Raw genomic sequence first — 22,330 nt, forward strand, 5'->3', positions numbered from 1 at the left:
CCGGGGGGGGGGGGGGGGCACCCATCTCCCCCACCCCCACCCATCCACGCAGAATCACACGGGGCCGGGACCCCCGCACCCCAAACCCACGCCCCCCCCCCCCGGCCCAAAGCCCCCCACCCCGGGGGGGGAGGGGGGGGGGGGGGTCCGTGGGCGCGGGGCCCCCCCCGGGCGCGGGGCGAGCAGGGGTGGGCGGCTGGCGGCTGGCGCTGCCGTTGCCATGGGGACCGTGGGCGGCCGTGGGGGCCGCACGCAGCCCGCTGCTATTTGTGCCTCGCCGCGGGGACGCGCGGCGCCCGCCCACGGGGACGGGGGGGGGTACGGGGGCTGCCGTGGGGACACGGGGGTGGGGGGGGGGGGGGGGGGGGGGGACGGGTCCCGCGGGACCCCAGTGGCCGGAGCAACCGGGGGACACCGCAGTCGCGGGGCGGCCTGGGCCTGCGGTGGTGGGGGTGGAGGGCCACCGGGGTTGTCCCTGGGGGGGGCAGTGTGCCCACCAGCATTGGTGTCCCCACGGGTGGCAGTGATCCCGTGGGTGGCAGCGTCCCCGTGGGTGGCCGTGTCCCCACCAGCAATGGTGTCCCCACGGGTGGCCATGTCCCTGTGGGTGGCCGTTGTCCCCATGAGTGGCCGTGTCCCCGTGGGTGGCAGCGTCCCCGTGGGTGGCAGCGTCTCTGTGGGTGGCCATGTCCCCACCAGCAACGGTGTCCCCACGGGTGCCCATGTCCCTGTGGGTGGCCGTGTCCCCGTGGGTGGCAGCGTCCCCGTGGGTGGCAGCGTCCCCCGTGAGTGGCCATGTCTCCGTGGGTGGCAGTGTCCCCACCAGTAATGGTACCCCCGTGGGCGGCCGTGTCCCCGTGGGTGGCCGTGTCCCCGTGAGTGGCAGCGTCCCCGGGGGTGGCAGTGTCCCCACCAGCAACGGTGTCCCCACGGGTGCCCATGTCCCTGTGGGTGGCCGCGTCCCCGCGGGTGGCAGCGTCCCCCAACCACTCGCACGCCCCGTGCTCAGAGAAACGCGTTTATTGCAGCCCAAGGGGAGGCGGGGGCGGGACGAGGGCCCCCGACCCCATAACACTGGGGGGGCCCAGGGCAGCCGGGCGGGCGCAGGAGGGGCGCGGGGCCCCCCGACCCCACAGACTCTGCCAGGGCCAACCCGGCCACCTCTGCGTGCGAGGGGCGAAGCGGCGCGGGGCCGGGGTAGGGAGGGATCCGCCCCCCCCAGAAGCAAAACCCAGCAGGATCCTGAGCCACCAAAAATAATAATTATGTCACCCAGCGAGGCTCCGTCTATTCCTGAAAAACAACAGAGCCGTCGCCAGCGCGAGGCGAGGCGAGGAGAAGGGTCCCAGCCGCTCGGGTTGCCGTGGTGACGGGGTGTAAATCTGCATTTTCCGCACGCACGTGGAAACGCCGAGCCCGGCCGGTGCCGGTGCCGGTGCCGAGGGATGCGGGTGCGCGGCCCGGCCGTTGGCGAGGGGTTTGGGGGCGCCGGGCGCGAGGCCCCGAGTCCCGCGGCGGTTTTCGGGTGGGTTTTCTCCTCTCTCTTCGCCTCGTCGCTCGGCCGCTTTTCGCCGGGGTCAAAACTGCACGGCGCCGGGGGAGATGTTGAACATGGAGGGGTCGAACTTCTGGCCGCGGAAGGGGGAGCCCTCGGTGTCCCAGCCCTTCTTCAGCATCTCGTGCACCTTCTGCAAAGAGCCGGCGGCGCCCGTCAGGCTGGCGATGGCCCCAACCCCCCCATTTTTTTGCCAAAGATGCGGGCCCGTCCCGCAGGCAGCGATGCCCGGGAACTACGGGGCCGCGTCGCCGGCTGCAGCCAACGCAAGGAGGGGAGGTGTGGGGCCAAGCACCCGCTGCCCCGGGGTGGTGTTGGGCAGCGGAACGCGGCCCCGCTCGGGGCGGGGGGCACCTACCAGCTCGTGGCTCTGCGGCTTGCCCTGCAGCTTCTGGTGGTAGTCGAAGGTGAGGCGGTCGAGCACGGCGTGCTCCTCCTCGTCCACCGTGGCCATGGAGCGCTCCTTGTTGATCTTGTCGATGTCGATCTGCTCCTCGCCCTCCAGGATGGCGTTCCACCAGTACTCGTCCCCTTTGTTCAGGTTGATCTGGGGACAGTGGTGACCACGGGAGGCTCAGAGGGCAGCGGGGCACAGAGCCCCCCCACCTGCCCTGGGGACGGGGCCCCCCCCTCCAGGCCCATCTGCGAGCGGTGCCACCGGAGCTCCGGAGCGCGGCTGAGGTGGGATTCCCTCTCGCCGCCCCCCTTCCCACGGCTGGAAGAGCGGGGCGAGATGCCCACGGCGCTCCAAGGGGTTTGGGGGCCCCCCCCTGCCTCTTTTTATGGCCTCTTTGGGCAAGCTGTGTTCCCGCGGCGCAGCCTGAGCCCTCCTCCCTCGGGGGTTCGGTGCCTCCCCGGGGGGTTTGGTGCCTCCTTGGGGGATTCGGTGCCTCCCCAGCACGGCGCTTTGCTGCCCCATCTCCAGCTACTGGGACCTCAAAACCCGGATTTGGGTTCGGCATCCTCCAGCAGCCGAGGGTGCGCTGCTCCGGGGGGGGGCGAGCCGAGCGCCCGGGGACCCGTGCGGATGCGCTGTGGGGGAAGATTCAGAAAGCCCGGCCCTGCCATCGGCCTCGCGGCGCCGCGACTTCGCGTCGCGCTAACCCAGAAAGAGCCCTCGCCCCGGCTCCCCCAGAGGCTCGCTCCGCGTGCGGGCGCGTGGGCGGCGAAGGAGGCTGAAATGTCACCCCTGCTTGCCGCGAGCGCCTGCCTCCTGCCTGCGGGGCCCGCGCCGCAGGGGCCGTCCCCTTGCCACCAGCCCGGGTTTCGGGCCCCTGCCCCGCCGGGGGAGCGAGCCGCGAGCCTCCCGGGTGGACGAGCACGGAGCCGGGCGGCAGCGCTGGGTGCCGGCGAGCACCGGGGCGAGCGCCGGCGTGAGCGGGGTGCGTCCTGCCTCCAGCCGGGAGCCCCGACTCGCTCCTTTTCTTTTTTTTTTTTTTTTTTTTATTCGCACGGAGGGAGGGGTGGGCTGCTTTTTCCCATATTATTTTCGCAATAATCCCAGCAGCGGGGCAGATTTATGGCGTTCGTCGGCGCCTCTGCAAAATCATCAATAAAGGCAGACAACACAATTTAGCCGAGCCTCCCCAGAAGCTCAACAGCTCTGGAGGGGGAAGCACGGGCGGCCATTAGCGACACGGAGCCGGGCGGCTCTCCCTGGTGCGAAGAAAAGGAACCAATTAATGCAGGAGGGGGTGGCTGGGGCTTAATCCTTCTGGGAGAGCGGAGCCGGTAAAATATTCCAGCCTGGGGAAGGAAGGCGTTTAGTTTCTCCAGCTAGACGGGCGAGCTCCTTCTCCTCCTGATCGCACAGGACCGGGGGATAACGGCGCCGGGGGCTCCCAGCCCCGCTGCCCACCCAGGCGGGAAGGAAAACCCTTCCCCTCTCCCTTCCCCACCACACCCCCTTCTTCCACCGGTGCCAAGCGCCCCACGAGAAGCCAGGCCTGGATAAAGAGCCAGGGTGGGACGCGGAGGGAAGCCCACGGGGGGCTGCAGCCTCCGGCGAAAGGCAGAGGAGCTGCGGCCGCGCGCGGCGACCCAGGAATCCTCTCCTCCTCCCCGCCCCGTGCGTGGCCCTCGCTTTATTTACCGCATACCGCTTCCCACCCTGCTGCGAGGACAGAATTATTCATTCCCTCGCCAGCTTTTCCGCGGTGCGCATCGCTCCAGCGCCGAGTGCTTCGCAAACAACAATTAATTAACCTCTGCAGCCCACCTTGCGCGCGCGGGGGAATTCGCTCTTCCCCGCCCTGTTCCAGGGGGAGAACCGAAACTGGGACTCGCTCCGAGGCCGGAGTCCCACTTTCAAACGCGAGCCTCCGAGCTGCCCGCGGGGCTCGGCGGAGCTCTGCCAGCTCGGGTTTGGGGTTTTTTTCGGATCTCAGCGGTGCTGGACTGCGTGCTGCAGGCAGCTCGGCTTCCAGGGTGGGATCTGCGGGGCTCGGGTTGAGCTCTTGGGCGTATTTCTGCCTCTTGATTCCCTCGGCTGGGCACGGGGGCTACAAGAGCTTGCGGGGACGGAGACGCAGGAGGGAGCCTCGGCGAGCGCTTGGGTGTGAGGAGGGCGAGTGGGGGAGAGCAGGCGGCCGGCGGCCGGCCCCGTAACGCTCAGCCCAGGCGGCGCGGTGCCTGCGAGCCGCGGCCCCACCGCACACGGCAGCACGCAAAGCCCCGAGGGGCTGCACGGCGCGAACACGGCTCCTTCACAAGGACAAACCGCGACCTGGTTATGCCGCTCGCTCCGAGACAAGGCAAAAGCCCGGCCCAGACTCGAAGCTGCTGCTACAAGTTGCCCAGCCCTGGGGGCTCCTAGAAGCGCTGGCGGCCTTTTGCCGCAGGCAGGATCGGGTTCCCGCAGCTGTGCCGGGCTCTCGGTCAGGCAGCACCTCGCGCCTCTGCTTTGCTTTTATTTTTTTTTTGGCAGATGCCAAAGGCGCCCGCGGGGTCAGAAGCACCCTCTGCAACCGGACGCCGTGGGGAAGGAGGCGACGGGGGGCACACCGCGGCTGAAGCTGCCGTGGCGTCCTCGTGCCGTGGTGTCCTCGTGCCACGGTGTCTTTGTGCCACGGTGTCCGTGAGCCACGGTGTCCTCGTGCCGCGGTGACAACGATCCCGGGGCAGGTGCCTGAGACCACCCCGAGGGGACCACGCTGTCCCCACGCAGGGGACGTGCGAAGCGCAGGGCGAGCGGCGTGCTGCGGGCAGGGACGGGCGGCTCGGTGGCACACCAAGAGGCTGAGCGGTGGCAGCAGCACGGGCACAGCCTTGTGTCCCCTCCTCCTGCGTCCCCAGCCCCGCCGGGAGGGACGCAGCCCTTCGCTGCAGGAGCTGGGCTGTGCCGCAGCACGAGGTTTCCTCCCCGATCCTAAATACCTTGTCAGAGACGCTGCCAAGGGACGTAAGTAGGTCTTGGGAGAACAACCTCTCGCCACCTGCTTCCCTCCCGAGGCGGCAGCAGCGGCCTGCCCAGCGGGCGGCAGGAGGCAGAGGCCGTGGAGGGGGCACCGGGACGGCAGCGGGCGTCGCTCCCAGCGGCGCGTGGAGGTCGGGGGGCGCCGCAGATCGTTGTTCCCTTGGCCTGGCGGCTCGGGAGCTGACAAGCTGAAGGCTGTAAGAGTTGTTCAAGGCAGGGCTCGGTGACAAAAGCCCAAGCCCGGGCAAGAAACGTTGGAAAGGAGGAGAAAAAGAGAGGGAACGGAGGGAGAAAAAAATCCCCAACAACGAAAATAATCCCAAAACGTGTTGTGCACAACACCCAGCGGAGCCTGCTAAAAACAGCTCATGCGAATCTATTTTCATCTCGCTTTTGACAAGCGAGCGGGGCGTGACAGGGGAGGGAGAGCACGGGGCTGAGAGCCGGGGCCCGGCGCGGGCCGGGGACACGATCCCGGGCGGGAGCAGGCGTGGACCAAGCACCCGGGGACCGGCGGAGCACGCGGCCTTGAAATGAGGCCCGCTGGGTTCCTCCCTCGGCCGGGCGCTCGCACAAGCCGTGAGCGTGCCGAGGGATGAGGAGAGGAAGGCGCCGGTGCCCCGGCGGCGGGGGCAGGCCCGGTGCCACGCAGCGGGGAGGCACTCGGGGCCTGAGAGCGGGAGGGATCGAGGGGAACGCTGGGGAGGCGAGAGGAGGCAGAGCCGGGGGGGCTGTACGGCAAATCAAGCTGCTCGGGGGAAGAGCTGGGGGAGAGGGGAGGGCGATTACGGCCCCCCACAAGGGACAGGACCAGGCAGGAGAGGTTTCACCTCCACCGAGCCTCAGCGCTGGGATCGAGCTCGCAGGGACTGCACCAGATCAGGACCACGAGCACGCGGCTGTTCCCCGGGCAGAGCCCCCGAGGCGCCCCACGCCCCGCCGACGGCATCTTGGCGACTCCAGCGCCGGCACCTCGCGAGTTTCGGCTGCGTCCCCTCCCTGAATCCCCGCAGGGACGTCACCGGCGCCTCGCGGTGTGGCGATGAGGATGCTCGCGGGATGAAGGCGCTGGCCAGGAGCTGTGCCACGCGTGGAGGCGCGCAGGGGGGGCAGGAAGCACGCCCGTCGGCACCGGCTGCGGGTGCTGTCGCGCAGCCCCCTGCCAGGAGCGGCTCTCGGCAGCTCGTTACCGAGCGGCTGGGCGGCTCCCATGAATGAACCGCGAGGAGTCTTCGGCTACTCTGCGCACGGGAAGAGGAGACGCTCCCGGGCGAGAATTACTCACTCTGCTCCAGTTACCTTACAATTCTTCAAGAGAAACTTCATCCCACCTTCAATATGTTGGCAGCCAGCTGGAGATCCTCACAACCCTGCTGCGCTCGTGCTAATTTGAGGCTCTTGCCTCCAGCTCGGGTTGGAGACGAGGGGCCGGCTCCTCGCGCTGCCCGCGGTCGCTCCGGGAGGCCCCGAGTCTCGCTCCACCCGCGCGCTGCTCCCGTCCTCCTCCGGCGCCGGCTCTTTACCAAACACCGCCTCCCTCGCTGGTCCCGGGAACGCGCTCCGGGGGCTTCCGCAGCGCAGCCGCCCTTGGGCCGGCTCCTCCTGGACGGCGGCGCCCCTTCCCCGCGTTGTGCGCCTTCCCAGACCGGCCGATGTTCAAGAAACTTGAGGATATTTTAAAAACACAGGGTAATGATGGCAGCGCCTCCTGTTGCACACCCTTCGGATGGCCTGACGGGTTCGGAGCTCTTCCCTCCGACAGGGCCCTCGGGGTTCTGGCAGCTGGGCAGCCATCCCAGGGTTCGCCCGATTCCCAGCAGCCAGGCAGCGCCAGCGCATTTTTTTTCCGCGCACCTCCCTCGGCTCTTCTGCATCCAGCGGCAAATTCCCACCCGACGTCACGCTGCCGGGCCTGGCTCCGGGTGCCCGTCAGCTGCCCCGCTCGTGATGCGGGGCGAGAGGTGAGCGCGCTGCCTCAAAACCTCGCGGCCCTGTGCAGGGCCAGGAACCGCTGCGGCTGCCGGACCCTGGCCCCGGCACCTCTCCTGGGGCTGGCGCCAGCCCCTGACAGCTCCTGAAACGCTTCTGGGGAGGTCTCCGGCTGGGAAGGAGAAGGCAAAGATGGCACCAGGTGCCAAGACCCTGCTCCTGGCGGCCCCAACACTCACAAGAATTTGGCAACCAGTTGATATGGAAGACACGCGAGGCCCCAGGCTGACGGGCAGCCCAGGACAGCGCCGGCTGGGGCAAGGAACTGGGTCCGCAGCCCACGGGAGAGCAGAGCCACCCCTGGATCGCTGGAGCACGCCAGAAACTCGTAACGAGGCTGGGAACCCAGCAGCAATGAGCTGCCGGGCAGCAACAGCCCCCAAACCACCTCGACGAGGAAGACGCGCGGCGCTGGGGCGGCAGGGAAGGGAAAGGGAGCGGTGGCCGCAGCGACGGCTCCCAGCAGGGCTGGCAGCGTGCGTGAGAAACCCAGCGCGGGGCAGAAACGAGTGACAGGGGCTTCCCCTCGCCTGGCACGCAGGCGAGGGCAGCGCGAGCTGGACATTGCACAGGGAAAGGCGGCGTGGGACACGTCCAGGTCTGGCTCAAGCCTCCGGCTGCTCCGGATTTCCAGGTCAAGCCCAGGGGAGCTGCAAGCCAAGGTTTAGAGACGCGGCGGGAGCGGTCAGCCCTTACCAAAACGCACTTCCCCGGCTCCAGGCTCCAGAGGGAACTCTCCGTGTTGATCTTGTGCGTGAGCTTCCCTTCCATGAGGACACGCTGGCTGCTGCCCTCCAGCACCGCTACGCGAATCGCACCGCTGCTGATATCCACAGACACCTGGAAACACAGAGAGAGAAAATAAGCAGGAAGGCTCCCGCTCGCTTTCTCGCTGCGCTGGTCGGGGTGTGGGTCAAGTGCACTCGCTGGGGATGAGAGAGCGAGAAGAGCCATCAGGGCTGCGGAGCGGCAGGGTGGGAATCCCACCGTCACTTCAGAGCAAACAGCGGCAGCTCGGAGAAGAAAGGAAACCTCTCCTGGGAGCGGCAGGCAGCAGGGCCCGGCACACGGAGCCCCGGAGAGACTCACGCCAGCTGGCTCTGCCGCAGCCACTTCCCCGTGCCTCAGTTTCCCCCGTGCCTCAGTTTCCCCCCAGAGAAAACCAGCAATGCGGGCCTCCTCCGTGCAGCGCGCAGGGGCCGGGTGCCCGCTCACTGCGACCGAGCTGTTAGGAGCACAGCATGTGCGTGGCCAACACCGGGACCCGCAGGTTCGGGGCCTTCTGACCCGGGAAGGCTCAGCCCCACACCGCAGCTCCCCCGGCTTCCGCTGCCCCAGCCCAAAAGCGCGCTCCTTGGCTTCGTTTGGCCGCCGAGCCCGCGGCCGACGGCCGTGGCAGAGCCAGCGCTGGGCTCGGACCAAGCTCCTGCCGTGTGTGCCGGAGGGCTGCGTGCGGAGGGACGTGTGCCGGAGGGCTGCGAGGGGCGCGTGGCGAGGGGACGAGGCAGCTCCGTCCCCGGGAACGTGGCCAGCTCCCTCCCGCAGCAGCCATATGGGGAACCCTGCTCCGACCCGCCGTGGAGGTGGCACGGCTCCCCCCGGGGGGACAGAGGCAGACTGTGGCTTCGCCCGGTGGCACGGCGCTGCCTCGGTCTCCAAAGAGGCCAGGCCATATGCTCCTTCCCTTCCCTTCCCTTCCCTTCCCTTCCCTTCCCTTCCCTTCCCTTCCCTTCCCTTCCCTTCCCTTCCCTTCCCTTCCCTTCCCCTCCCCTCCCGGCAGCACGGAGCCGCGCCAGCGCCGAGCCCGAGCGGGGCTGAGGCAGGACGTGGCCGGAGAGGGGCAGCCGGAGCCCTCCGGTCCCTCGCCCGAGAGGAGGAGACTGCGGTGAGATTTGCCTGCATTCTCTCCCAGAGTTCCCCCAGATCTTCCTCCTGCTCTGCAGATCTCATTTGAAACGTTATTACATTATCCATTACCTAGGAGATTTCCAGTGACTCACTAGCACCGCACAGGCAGGAGCCGGGCAGAGCCGCGCCGGTCGGGGCCGGCACCACGGCTGCGTGCCCGCTGCCGCCCGACAGAGCCCCCGGCCCGGCCGGGGCCGAGGAGCCACCGCGGTTTGGACGGGAGCAGAGGAGGCCGGGTGAAAGCAGGACCCAGCCCCGGCACGGCCAGACCCCCCCCCGCCACCTTCAGGGGCTCAGGGGGGATGGGGTCCGATGCCCCCAGCCCCGCGGCGGTGCCCAAGGCGCAGACGCAGCGTCACGGCCGCGGGATCCGAGGGGAAGGGGACGATTCAAGGCGAGGCAGGCTTCCTTCCGAGGCAGCCGCACGGGGCGGCTTGTGGGGCCGGGGGGCAGCTCCGACAGCAGGCAGCAGGCCCGGACAGGCAGCGTCCCGGCGCGGGGAAACCGGCTGCAACGCTTCCAACGGGGCTGCGGGTACTGGGGAGGAGGCCGGGGCTAGGGAAGGGATTGCTGTTTGCTGTACCGTGCAGCGTGCCGCCCCGTAACCCAAAGGGCAGCGGGGGGGGAGACAAAGGCAGGGGAGAAGGGAGCAGGGAGAGGGAAGAAGAGCCCCAAGCCTCCGTGCAGCCTCTTCGCCCGCGCCACCGGTCAGAGCGCGAAGCGATGGCGCCGCCCGCTCCTCGCCGCGAGCCCCCCGAGCACGCCGGCCCAGGCACCAGGGGGCCGCGGAGGCAGCCGGGGACGGGACCTGCAGCGGGGCTGGAAGCCCTCGCGCCGGGGAACCAGCCCGGGGGGCTCGCAGGAGCCCAGGGCTCCGAGGCCGCCCGCGCCCCTCGAGGGAGCGCGGGGCCCAGCTCTCCGCCGCGGCTTCGCAGCGCGGCCATTTCTGTGCGCGCTACAACGCCCACGCCCGCCCACGCAAATCAAACAAGCAAACACAAACCTAGGAGCGAATCTAGCTCATCTCCTCCGAGCCAGGCGGAAAAGAGAGGCTGTTGTCATTATCTCTATTTAAGTGCCTGGGAAGCGCTCGGATCCGCGGGCCCCTGTTGCGCCTGTAAGTAGATCAGAGCGGTGCGGAGCGTGAAGGAAGCGCTCCCACCTACCCCTTCTCCCGATCCTGCTCCACGGACACTCTGTGGAGCTCCATACAAGGAAACCTTAAGCTTGCCCGAGCGAAAACGTGCCATAGCAACAGCCTGAATCCAAAAAGTGTCATAAGTAAGATTTTCAGCAGCATTAGAGCCAGGCACGCTCCGAGCCCGGGGACCAAACGGGGGAGATTTTTAATCTCGCCTTGGCAGGCAGAAGCCACGAAGCTGATAATTTTTGTAGACGATGAAGCCGCGCGGTGAATGCAGGGGAAGGCTCCTGTTTTGCAGGAGCCATCGATACCGTGCCCTAAGCCTATCTAGCTCCAAAACTGCTCTGAAGCAGCCAGCTCTGGCCCGTGACCCAGCCCGCAGCCCCCACGGCTGGAAGAGATGCAAGGACTCACTGTGAAATGAAAACCTGGCTGCGAGGCGCCAAGAGGAGCCCCGGGAGGGAGGCAGGAACCAGGGAGCAGGAGACGCCTCGGCAGGACACGGAAAGCCTCACGTCGGAGCCCTCGATTGCCCGAGAGGGCCGGGCAGGGCCCCGGGCCAGGCTCGGCAGGACCAAACTCGCCCCGGGGCGTCGCGCAGCGCGGGGCCGGGCAGAGCGGAGGGACGCGGGTTTGGGGCAAGGAGGCTGCAGGGATGTGCAGCTGCGGGCGTTTGGGGCTGCCGGCAGCAAACACGCCTACGCCAGAGCTGCCTGAAGGGAGCAGAGGAGAGAAAGGGCAGAAAAACACGGCCTGTCCCAGCTCCTCGGAGCACCTGCAAGGCCCCCGCATCTCTGGGCGGCGGAGGACGGGGTAGACAAAGCACGACGCTGCTTTTTTGGCAAGGGCACAACTCCCCGGCACCTCCCTGGGCAGGGAGAGGCATCGCGATCGCAACGCGATCCAGAGGGGACGGAACATCCGCCCGGACACCCCCGAACCCTTCCAAGGAGCAGCCTGGCTTTGTTTTAGAGACCCCCCCCGGGAATGCTGCATCTCGCGGTGCCCCTGCTGTCCCCGTGACAGCTGCTTGCTCCATCGCCCCTCCAGCCCGGCCCGCTGCTGCCAACGACACCGCGTTGGCATGGCGAGGAGCTGTGTAGGCTGGAGCCGGTGAACAAACCCAAGCGTGCTCGTTGCAGCTGCCCTGGAAGCAGAGGAGAACGGGAGGTGGGGGAGCGCGGGCTTCCGAAATGGAAAAATACCGACTCGGCCGCGGGCAGGCGGGCGCTGGGAAAGTCCCCAGAGTTCAAACCCGGAGCCTGATCCCGCTCCCGAGCCGGAGGAGCCGTGCCACCGCCGACCAAAGCCATGCACGCCATGCTCCAAGCCTGAAAAGCTCCCGGGGAAGCAGCGCCCGTCCCCAGGCTCCTCACGCGGCGCCGGCAGCTCGGGCGCTCGGGGGGGAGGCGAGCCCCATCCGAGCGCGCGTGGCAGGCGGCCGCAGCAGGAAGCACGGCTCGGAAACCTGGCCGTGAGCTCGCAGGAGGTGGGATGGGAGGAAAACGCACAGAAAGTACCCAGCAGCGCCAAGGAACCCCGCTGGGGCGCTGAGCAACGGGAACGAGGCACGACCCCGTCCCGCTCCCCAGTTTGAGGGACAGGCAGGGGGCCGAGGAGCCTCCCCGCTCCACACACGGCTTCGGAGGCAGCTGGGCACCCAGGGGGAGAGGGAGGTGCTGGAGGACAAACCCTCAGAGCCGTTTTACCTGTTTGCCCTTTACGATGTGCTTGGGCACCGGCACTTTAATCTCCAGGTCGCTGTAGTCTTGGGACCAGGCGTAGTTCTCTCGCACGGCCCCGTTGTAGCTGTCGGGGTTTGTCTGGAACTGCTCCTGTCTCCTGGGGAGGGGAAAACAGGCGACACGCTGAGCGCGGGGCAGATCGGAGCGCGGGGAGGGCAGGGAACGGGGGAGCAGGGAGCAGGAAGGGAGGGCAGGGCCCTGTGAGCCTGGCCCCTGGGTGGACGGGGCAGGGAGAAGGCTGCCCAGAGGCCCCAGACGGACACGGCACGCACCACGATGGGCATGGGACCACAAAAAGGGCTCGCGGGGAGATGGCTGCTTCCTCCAGAGACACCCGAGGAGGCGCCTGGGGTGGGGTTATCAGACTGATAAGCAACCCTCGATACGCCGCGGGGAGGTTTCCTTTGGCTCCGGCAGGCTGCGGACCTACTCCTCCAAAACCTCCCGCAGGGCAGGGAACCGAACCCAAATCCGTTCCGACGACAGCCGCGGCCCTACCAGAAGGCAGAGCCGTTTTGGGGTGGTTCGGGCCGCACCGAGCACTCGGCCCGGGGCCGCGGCGCTTTCCGTAAGGGCGCAGGGGACGAGCGGCCCTGGGGGGGGGGCGCCGGTCCCGACGCCCCCACGCCGAGGGGCCCGCGCCGGCAGCGGGTGGGGACGGCTTCCAGCCAGCGCCGCGCCCCGAGGATTACGTAAGATCCAAGGGGGTTAATTAAATTAGGCTCGGGAGACGTTCGGAGGGGGTTTGTGGAGGGGTCTGCGTGCACACGGGGGTGATTTTTTTTCTCCTTCGTGGCCGGCGACGGCCGCACGCTTCCCGCCGTGGCTCCGCGCCGAGCGGCCGCGGGCTCCCGGCCCATGGCGGCACCGGGCGGGCGGTTTCGGGGGGCACCGCGGCACTTTTTTCTGGGGAATTTTGGCCTTGCTTGGCGTTCGCCCATTGGGTGCCAATTGCCATGGAAACGGGGTTGGCATGGCAGCGCCGAACCCGGCGCTCGCGCTGGTTGGCTCCAGCTGGCGGCTTCCAAGCCGCCCCCGGACCCGGAGGAGGCGAACGGGCTGCGGGCCCCGAGCGGCCACCGGGCTCCCGGCCGGGCACCGGGCTGGCGAGGGGCTGGGAGAACCGGAGCCGTGCCCCGCTGGCGTCACCCCCAGGTGGCGTGTCCCCAGGGCAGGGGTTGGGTGGCCCCGGAGCCCGTCCCCGTGCCTCGCTGCGGAGCCCGGGCAGAGGCCGTGCTGTGGGCTCCACGCGCGGACACGGCCCGGCCGCGCTGCTCCCACCTCTGCCCCGCGTCCTCGGGGCTGGAGCAGGCGTCTAAGCGGCCGCGTGGTGAACCAGAAACCCCTCCGGGGCTGAAAACCGGCTGCTTTTCCCCTTCCTACAGTGTTGCTGTAAAATCAGCCCGATCCTGCGCCGGTGTGACCTCCACGGGCGGCCACGCACGCGGGTTTTTTTCGGCATCCCGCGGCACTGCCCGCCTGCCGTGGCCCACGGTGCCCGCCGGTTCGCCCGACTCCCACGTCCTGGTGGCCAGCAAAGCCCCGCTTCCAGCCCCGGAGGTCGCGCTGGGACGTGACACCGTGGCACGAGGCAGAGCTCAGCGTCCTCCGAAATCCGTCAGCGAGGCGCCAGGGAGGAGGCGCAGCGCGGAGTCGCCTCCAGGCAGCGAGGCCGGAGCGGGGAGAAACCTCATCCGCGCAAAGGCAGGCGTGGTAACGCGCCGGCTGCAAACGGCAGGGGCTGAACACCTCCTCCTCCTCGGGAGGAAGGTGCTGGGGCTGGGCGGACGCAGGACAAGGCGCTTCGGGAGGTTTTAGCCTTCCAGGGACCTCGCCAAGCACGCCGGCACTGCAGCACGCAGGCACGAGGGGTTTCGCAGCTGCCCCAGGAGAAGTCGGTGTTATCTGGGTTACTTCCACGGGGAAACTGAGGCAGGGCGTGCTCTGCCGCGTCTCCACCGCAACTCTCTCGTCCCAGCCTTGCTGCGGAACTGGTGGCGGCGGCGGTTTTCCCCCCAGCCCCCTGACTGTCGGCGCTGTCCCTCGCGCCCTCCGCGGAGCAGCAGGCCAAGCGGCGAATTCCCCCGCGGCGCCGCGGATTCGGGTGGCAGACACGGGCCTCAGCCCGCTCAGAGGTCTCTGCCCGGAGGCCGACGTCCCCACGCCGCCTCCTGGGGCAGCAGCGCCTTGTCTGGGGACTTTCTGCCCAGACCTTTGCCTGGTCCGAGCGCGCTTAGCACACGCCGCCCTCCGTGCCGGTGGCGCTCGAGGAATCGGCTCCGGGTCCCCGGCTGGGAGCAGCCTCCCTCGCTGGCCTCGGGCTGCGGCTCTTCCGGGAGGCAGCTCCACCCTCGGACCCACCGGACGAAGGCTGAATCCTCGAGGACAGAGGGAAGGAGCCCGATGGAGGGGCCGGACCCGGAGCGCAGCGGACGGCCATCTTCCCGTCGCGGTGGTCGCCCGGGCCGGCGGCAGGTGGCAGCGGGGCTGAGGAGAGGGAGGGTGAAAAAGCAGCAGCTTTGCAAAGCCGGGCTTTGGCACCGCGTGCACTTGGCTGCCGGGTGGTGGGGATGCTGTGGGTGGGTCTGTGTGTTCTGGCTTGTTCTATTTTTGCTCGCAATGTGTCATTTTGGGGGAGGTGAAACCTTTAACAATGCACCGTCGAGAAGCAGCCAATCTGTTTCGCGCCGCGCCGAGCCGCAGCGCCCGGCGGTGCCGTCACCGTGTCAGAGCCCGGCGGCGCGGGGCCGGGGCCCGGCGGAAGGGAGCGGGGACCCGGCCAGGCGGCAGCGCTGCCGGCCTCGGGGCGAGTTCCCCGCCCGCCCCGTGCACGTTTCTGTGCCCCTCCTCGTTCCAGCTCCGCGCGGCGGCGATCCCAGCGTGGGGACGCCCGCCCGAACCCGCCGCCCGCCTCGGGGAGCGGCTCCGGCAGCAGCTCTGCGCCAGCAGCGCGGCCGGGGGCAGAGACCGAGCGCTGAAGGATTTGCTTTGACGTCGTGAGCGGGGAGAAGTAGGGCAGCTCGCAGAGCTCCTCTTCGAGGAGTTTCCAGGCCAGGACGCAGGCGCTGGGCGCTCGATCCGGCAGCGTGGCCGCTCCTGAGGAGGTGCCGAGGCCGGGCGTGCCACGGGAGGGAGCCGGCTCGGGCCTCGTCCCCGGGGACTCGTTTTTCTCCTTCAAATCCCATTTTTTTTCAGATCCAGGCGCCGTGAGCACTTGCAGCATCCATCCTGCGGGGCACGGCCGGGGAGGGCGGTGCGGGGAGGCCGGGCGGGCGCTGCAGAGGCCCAGTAACCGAAACGGAGGCCGAAGGAGGCATCGGCAGCACCCCTGCCATCCCCGGCACCCCTCACCGGGTCTCACAAGCGCATCCTGACCCCAAAAAGCCTCCCCTGCCCCTGCCACCTTCCCCCTGGCAGAGCAGGGGAAGCGGAGGGCAGCGCCGTACGAGGCCGCCCTGCAGCGAAGGGCAGGGACCGAGCGGCCCGGCCCTCAGCCAGCGGCCCCGTGCGGCGCACGAAAACCCTGCTCGGGCCCGAGAGGTTGCCAAGAACGGAAAGATCTCATTAAGCAGTAACGAAGCGCCGAGCAAGCGAGGAGAAGAGAAACCCTGGCACACGGCGCCCGCGTGCCCGACCCAAGGGGGCATTTCCCGCAGCACCAGGCACCGGGCTCGGGGCGTTAACGACCCCGCGTGCCGCACCCAGGCCGCTCCCGGCGGCGAGGCCAGGACGAGGAGCGCGGCGCCGGGCGCGGCCCCTCGGGGCGGCCGCAGGGATCCACGCGCGTGGAAAATACCAGGGCTGCGCTCCTGCTGCTGCCTGCGCCAGCGAGCCGAGAGGAGCCTCCCCCCCCTCCTGCGGGTTTAACACCTCCCGGCACCGGCTCGCCGGGCACCTCGCGTTCAGCCGCTCTCGGCTTTGCCGGCGAAGCGCCGCGGCGTGAGGAGGGCTCGCCGCGGGCTCGTGTCCCCGCCGCGGCGCCGGAGGCCCCCGGCGCTGCCGGAAGGCTCCCGGCTCCCTGCGCACCTCACCTAATTAGGTCTCCGGCAAAGCGCTCAGCGAGCTGAACACCAACCCCCCCCCCCCCCCCCCCCCCCCGTCACGGCGCAGCTCACGCCCGCAGTAAACAAGGGCCGGGATCCAGCCGGCTGCCGGCGCGCTGCGGCCCCGGGAGCAGGGCAGGGACCCGGGGCGGCCCCGGGGCTTTTTCTGGCTGCGTCCTGTTGAGGTGTGGGGGGCCGGTGGGGGAGAACCCCCCCAGCTGCTTCCGGAGGGCGTCTTTTATCCCCGTGCCGTGCCACGGGAGGCAGCCGACGCCGTCCCCTCGGCCCCAAAACGCCGCCCCGCGCAGCGTGGGCTCCACCGAGGACCCCAGGGAGCAGCGAGACGCTTTCACCGCCCGGCCCCGCGGCCCGGCGGGTCCGTCCCCGGCCGCAGCGGGGTCCCCCCGCTCCGGGACGCGCCGCCCCGCTCCTGCCGGCCCCGCCAGAGCTTTGCGCCCTTCAGGGGAGCTTTCGGCCTTCGCTGCTGATCTCCCGGGCGTTCCCGGAGCCGCTCAGGAGAGCCAACTTGCTGCCACCAGGCGACTTGAAACGGCGGGAGGGCCGTGGAGCCGTCGCCAGAGGGCCAGATTTCCCTGCTGCTGGGAAATGTAGGTCAAGGACAGCGGGACGCGCCACCGCCGGGCAAAGCCCCCCGGGACCTCCGTTGCCTGCGCGCCGCTCGCACAACCTGGGGCCGCGGAGCTCCCCGAGGGGCCGGCGCCAGGCCGAACGGCGCTGGGATCGGCTCCAGCTCCCCGGGGAGGGGATGGGGCCGGGCAGCGTGGGGCAGGGACCTCCCCAAAGCCCACGGCCCCACAGCCCACCCCACGGCCCCGCACGCTCCCGGTAGTTTTCCACTCCGCCTCCCTTCCCCGGGCGACCGCCGCAGCGTTAATACAAGCAGGCGGCTTTTTTTTCCTTTTCTAACTAAGAATCAGGCACACGCTGTCCCCCGGCCTCCAGCCCTGGGATTTTCTGCTTGTTAAGAGGAAAAAAAAAAAAATTAAAGAAATAAAATTTATAGGTTCTAATTTAGTTATTTTTGGTGCGGGGACCTAATTTTGGAGCTCGCTACCTTGGCAGGGCAACCGGAGCCCTGAGCGATGGGGTGCGTGACAGGGGAGCTGACACTCGGCTGCCGACCTCAGCGCCCCGGCCCGAGGACTCGCGCTCCTCGTTAAGGCAAATTGGGCCAAAAAGGGGGCTCGCTGCGGCCGGGGGCCGCGCCGGGCAGAGGGGCTGGGGGAATGCCGCCTCCGGCTGAAGCGTTTCAGCCCCCCCAAAAAGACGCTTCGCTGTGGAGCTGGGCTGCTGCCGCTGCAGAAGGCTCGGTGCCACCTGGGGCGCGCGGCTGAAAGGCGATTTCCCGGCCCTGCCGAGCCACCGGGGCAGCCCAGAGGTGAAGAAACGGGGTGGGGAGGGGAAAACCCCAAGGGGCGGCAGCGAGCAAAAGGCCGGGAGAAGGACAGGGCTGCTGGAATGGGAGACAAAAGGGGTGAAGGACGAACTGAGCGGGACTAAAAAGACCCCGGGCAGCGCGCAGAGGGGAAGGGGAGCCGCTCCCCGTGCAACGAGGGGATCAGCAGCGAGGTGTGAGGAGAATCGAGGAGAAAACAGGAATCCTCAGGGGGAAAACAAACGCCAGGCGCCCGCTCGGGCTCGGAGAGCCGCTGCCCCACGATTTGCCGGAGGCAGGGGGAGAGCACCGGGGAAGCGTCCCCAGGCTCTGCTCTCCTCCTCCTCCTCCTCCTCCTCCTCCTCCTCCTCCTCCTCCTCCTCCTCCTCCTCCTCGTGTGCCTGCCAGCGCCGCGGTGGGGCCGGGCTGCGGGGCCAGGCGGAGCGGGGTCAGGCCGCTCTCGTGGGTGCCCGCCCGGCCTCGGCTCGTGCTGGGGCTCTGCCGCACGGGGGGAATTCCCCCGGCACCCCCAGGCGCAAGGGGAGCGGGAAGCAGGGCGGGCCGGCCCCTCGGCGGGGGGCGAGGTGGGCTCCGGCTTGCTGGGTCAGGCCGGGAGCACAGCAGGGGCTTGAGCCGAGCAGGAAAACCCGCGGGGAGCTCGGGGCGGGGGGAAGCAGTCCGTGCGCCCGCCGCGCTGCGTGCCGCAGGGGGAGCGGCTCCGCTCCCTCCCGGCCTCCGCTCCCGGCACAGGCTCGGGGGAGGAGGCCGGGGACGCGGGTCGGGTCCGCTCCGCTCTGCCTCCCCCGGCTGGGGACCCTTCGGCACCTTCCCGCCCCAAAACCCTTCCTCTGCGGGGGGGTTCCCCGAGAACAAACCTCCCTGCTCCGCACCGGGGCCTTCCCCAGGTCCCACCCGGCACTGCCACCGCCACCAGGCGCCGGCACAAGGGGAGTGGAGCGGGTCCCGAGCACGGCTGGCGGCGAGCAGGGGGCGTTAGGCACAGGGTGCTGAGCACCCGGGGCACCGGGCGCAGCGATGGCTCGCGGCAGCGCCACCAGCCCCAAAGAACAGCCCCGGCGCGGGGCCACGAGCACCGGGGCGGCCCCCAAAAACACCCCGATCCTCGCGGGGAGCGGGTTTTTGGGTTTTTTTCGGTGCAGAACAGGCCGGGTTCCGCTCTCCCCGCGCGGGCGCGGCGACGCCGAGGCGCTCCGCGAGGCTCTGCCGGGCGCTGGCAGCGCTGGGGCGGGCCCTGCCCCTCCGTTTGGCGGCAGCGGGGCCGGGCTGCACGGAGACCCCGGCGGCGGCGGCGGTTTGCTTCACCGGGGGGGGAAGGGGAAGGGGAAGGGGAAGGGGAAGGGGAAGGGGAAGGGGAAGGGGAAGGGGAAGGGGAAGGGGAAGGGGAAGGGGAAGGGGAAGGGGAAGGGGAAGGGGAAGGGGAAGGGGAAGGGGAAGGGGAAGGGGAAGGGGAAGGGGAAGGGGAAGGGGAAGGGGAAGGGGAAGGGGAAGGGGAAGGGGAAGGGGACGGGAGGCGGAAAACATTCGTGCTGGCTCTCTGCGCTCTGCCTTCCCGCTGCCGGGGCCGCGCGCCAGCCGTGCGCCCCTCGTCCCCGGGCTGCGGGCTCGGCGGGGGACGGCGCGGCCGGGTGAGGTGCTGACAGCCTGCGGGGCGCCCCGCGAGTCCCGCTCCCGCTGCCCGCCGCCTTTCGGGGGGCTCCAGTGCCCCCCAGAGGAGCGGCAACCAACTACAGCCGCGGCACGGGCCCGCTCTGCCCCCACTTGGGGCCCCGCCGCCTTCCCCTTGCCCCCCGCGAGCCGCGGAGGCAGCCGGGGGGGGTGGGGGGGGGGGCTGCAAATATTCGGGGAGGGGGGTCCCCAAAGCGGCGTGCTGGGGGCGGCAGCGGGGACGCGGAGCCGCGGGGGCAGCCGCGTCTGCTTGTCGCCCTGCCGGTGCTCGGAGGGCGAGGGGCAGCTCGGAGGCAGCGCCGCGGGGGCAGCTCAGCGCCCGCGGGGCTCCCCAGCGGCCCCATCCCGCCCCTGCTCCACTCCTCGCCCCCGCAGCTCCCGTCCCGCGGCCCTGACGGCGAGGGGCCGACGTTAAAACCTCACGGGAACGCTCACGGCGGGGGCTCGAGCCTCTGCATCGCCCCCTCCCTTCCCTCTCCCGCTCCCCTTTGGGACAAATCGGGGCTAAAAGGCACAGGACGGAGCTGGGGCCCGCGAGGGGCAAGGCCCAGGAGCTGCGCGGCCCCCTCGGGGCTGCTTTGGCCCCGTTAACCCCGTGCCGCCGAGAGGCGTCACCCCGACAGCCCCAGGGACGAGCGTCCCTTCGCGGGGCGGCGGAGCGCGGCTGCCGGAGGGGGGGTGGGGGGGGGGGGTCGGTTTGGGGTTCGGTTTGGGGTTCTGGCTCGTTTCTGTCCCGTGTCAGCCCGGCCGAGCCGAGCGCGAGCCCTCCTCCCCCTCCCCATTTCACCGAGCCGCTCGGCGCCCTTCCCCGCCCGGCCCCGCCACCGCCAGGGGCTCGCGGGGACGGGTGGGCGCGAGATTCGGCCGGAGCTCCCGTGGCACGGCCCCTCGGCGGGGGCGGCGGGCACAGAAACCCCGCCGCGGGTCGGGGGGGGGGAACGTGGCGCGGCCAGGCGCCGGGGACGGGAGCGCAGGGCTCCGCGCCGAGGGGACGCGAGGAAGGGGCGGAGCGGGACCCCGCGGGACCCCTCCCGGCGCTCAGGCAGCCCAGGAGGGCTTTGAGGCGAGGAACGTTTCGCCAAAACGAGGAGCCACAAAGGCTGCTCGGGGGCACCAAGCCCGGGGAAAAGCAGCAGCCGCGCACAAAGCCCCGCGGAGTTTGATGCCCCCTGAGCCGAGCGCGCCGGCGGGGCTGGGGGGGGGGGGGCGGGGCGCGGGGGAGCCCGACACCGGGTCCCCGTGAGGAACGGGAACGGCGCCTGGAGCTCCCGGCCCCAAAATTCATCCCCCCCCCTACCCGGGGAATCGCACATCCTCCCTCCCTCCCTCCCTCCCCCCGCGGCCCGCAAGGGAAACCCTCGCCCCCGGAGGGCCATGAGGACGCCCCCAGAGAGCCCTCGGTGCCTCCCCCCCCCCCCCCCCCGCCACGAAGGGGGCCGCGTAACGGGGACCCTTACGTGGGCAGCTCTGCGGGCTGGGGCTGCGCGGGGGCAGCGGCCCCCGGGGGCTCCGCCGGCGCTGGGCTGGGCGCTGCCGGGGCGGCCGAATCCTGCGGCCCCGCCGCCTCCCCCGCGGGGCCGGGCTCCACCGTGGTCTCCACCTCGACCTCCTGGGCGGCCGGGGCCACTCGCACCCTCTCGGCGGCCTCCTCCTCCTCTTCTTTCTTCCGCAGCTTCGCCTCCAGCTCTCGGTGCCTCTTCTCGTCGTCCTGCCGGGCCATCCGCTCGAAGACTTGGAACGCCTGGAAGGGGACAAAGGGAGCCGGGCGTCGAGCTCGCGGCCACCGCGGTGGCGTTGGGGACCGGCCCCCGGCGGCTCGGGCGCAAACAACGCGGCTGGCCGGGCGAGAAGCCGCGCCGCCCTGCCCGCGGGGCGACGAGGGTCCCTGCGGGGCAGGAGGAGCCGCCGGGAGGGCGCCGACAGGGCTGGGTGGCGGGGCCGGGGCGGCGCAGGACCACCCGCGGCCCGCTCCACGCACACGCCGCCGCCGCGCTCGTCCCCGCGCCCGCGCCCGCGCCCAGCGGGGCTCCCGGCTCGAATTTTGGGCTCTGAGCCCCCCGGTCCCGGCTCGTTGCCCCCCGGGACCGGCGGCGGGGACAGGGACGCGGCAGGGCGAGCGCCGGGCCCCTTCCCTGCTCTGCTGCGCTGGAAGGGGGCTCAGGACCCACCTGGGGGGGCTCAGGACCCTTCCGGGGGGGCTCAGGACCCTCCTGAGGGGCTCAGGGACCCGTCCGGGGTTGGCTCAGGACCCGCCGGGGGGGCTCAGGACCCTTCCGGGGTTGGCTCAGGACCCTCCTGAGGGGCTCAGGACCCTCCTGAGGGGGCTCGGGACCCGTCCGGGGGGGCTCGGGACCCGTCCGGGGGGGCTCGGGACCCGTCCGGGGGGGCTCGGGACCCGTCCGGGGGGGCTCGGGACCCGTCCGGGGGGGCTCGGGACCCTCCTGAGGGGCTCAGGACCCGTCCGGGGTTGGCTCAGGACCCTCCTGAGGGGCTCAGGACCCATCCGGGGGGGCTCAGGACCCTTCCGGGGGGGCCTCAGGACCCTCCTGAGGGGCTCAGGACCCGTCCGGGGGGGCTCAGGACCCTCCTGAGAGGCTCAGGACCCGCCGAGGGGGCTCGGGACCACCCGGGGGGACTCGGGACCCTCGTGAGAGGCTCAGGACCCACCGAGGGGGCTCAGGACCTTCCTGAGGGGCTCAGGACCCGCCCGGGAGTCCCCGTCCCCACCCCCGCCGCCCCCGTCCCGGGCCCGGCCGCCGGCGGTACCTGCAGGGCCATGGCCTGGGCGGCGCCGGGCGGGAAGCCGAGGGCGGTCCCCCGGGGCCGCAGCAGGAGGCGGTAGAAGTCGGTTTTTCGGTAGAGGAAGCCGAAGAGGACGCGCAGGAACTCGTCGACGCCGCCGACGTGCTGCAGGATGCCGAGCAGCGCCTGGTCGTACAGCTCCGTCAGCGCCTCCATGGCGGCCCCGACACCGCTGCCACGGCAACCGCCCGCCCGCCCGCCCGCGCTTCCGGTCCGCCCGCACCCCGCTTCCGGTCCGCAGCGCTCCCGCCCGAAAGGGGTCCCCCCGGAAACCGAGGACCCGCGCTGCGGCGTTCCGGGGGGGCGCCGGGACCCACCGGGGGTGTCCCGCCCGGTGCCCCCCCCCGGTGTCCGCCCCCTCCCCCCCCCCCCCCCCCCCCCCCGGTGTCCCCGGGGCTGGGCGCGGGGGTGGGGAGAGCTTTGGGGTGCGGGGGGTGCAGCTCTGGGGGGCAAAACTGGAGCACTGGGACGCTGCTGGGGGAAGAGTGGGCAAAACTGGGAGCACTGGGATCCTCCTGGGGGGGGGGGAACTGGGAGCACTGGGATCCTCCTGGGGGGGGAGGAACTGGGAGCACTGGGATCCTCCTGGGGGGGGAGGAACTGGGAGCACTGGGATCCTCCTGGGGGGGGGAGGAAACTGGGAGCAC

General features: G+C 70.5%; 1 protein-coding gene across 1 annotated transcript; it reads right to left on the reverse strand.

Moving 5' to 3' along the window:
* Nucleotides 1-1,005: 1,005 nt before the first annotated feature.
* Nucleotides 1,006-21,876, reverse strand: NUDCD3 (NudC domain containing 3). The gene is made up of 6 exons (XM_035572518.2): nt 21,648-21,876; nt 20,339-20,622; nt 11,721-11,853; nt 7,656-7,799; nt 1,914-2,102; nt 1,006-1,688 (listed from the first exon to the last, which is right to left on the reverse strand). Exons 1-6 carry the CDS (start codon nt 21,837-21,839, stop codon nt 1,578-1,580), a joined length of 1,053 nt encoding a protein of 350 aa, XP_035428411.1. The 5' UTR covers nt 21,840-21,876; the 3' UTR covers nt 1,006-1,577.
* Between the last annotated feature and the right edge of the window lie 454 nt (nt 21,877-22,330).

The sequence above is a fragment of the Cygnus atratus genome, unplaced genomic scaffold (genome assembly GCF_013377495.2).
Source record: "Cygnus atratus isolate AKBS03 ecotype Queensland, Australia unplaced genomic scaffold, CAtr_DNAZoo_HiC_assembly HiC_scaffold_207, whole genome shotgun sequence".
NCBI classification, from domain to species: Eukaryota; Metazoa; Chordata; class Aves; order Anseriformes; family Anatidae; genus Cygnus; species Cygnus atratus.

What these genes read in the sequence shown, in the direction of transcription:
- NUDCD3 (XM_035572518.2), bottom strand. Translation starts at nt 21,839, where the DNA reads ATGGAGGCGCTGACGGAGCTGTACGACCAGGCGCTGCTCGGCATCCTG. An exon ending in CCCAGGCCATGGCCCTGCAG is followed by an intron (nt 20,623 to 21,647) that starts GTACCGCCGGCG and finishes GTCCCCTTCCAG; the next exon opens with GCGTTCCAAGTCTTCGAGCG. An exon ending in AGCCGGGGAAGTGCGTTTTG is followed by an intron (nt 2,103 to 7,655) that starts GTAAGGGCTGAC and finishes CACTGTCCCCAG; the next exon opens with ATCAACCTGAACAAAGGGGA.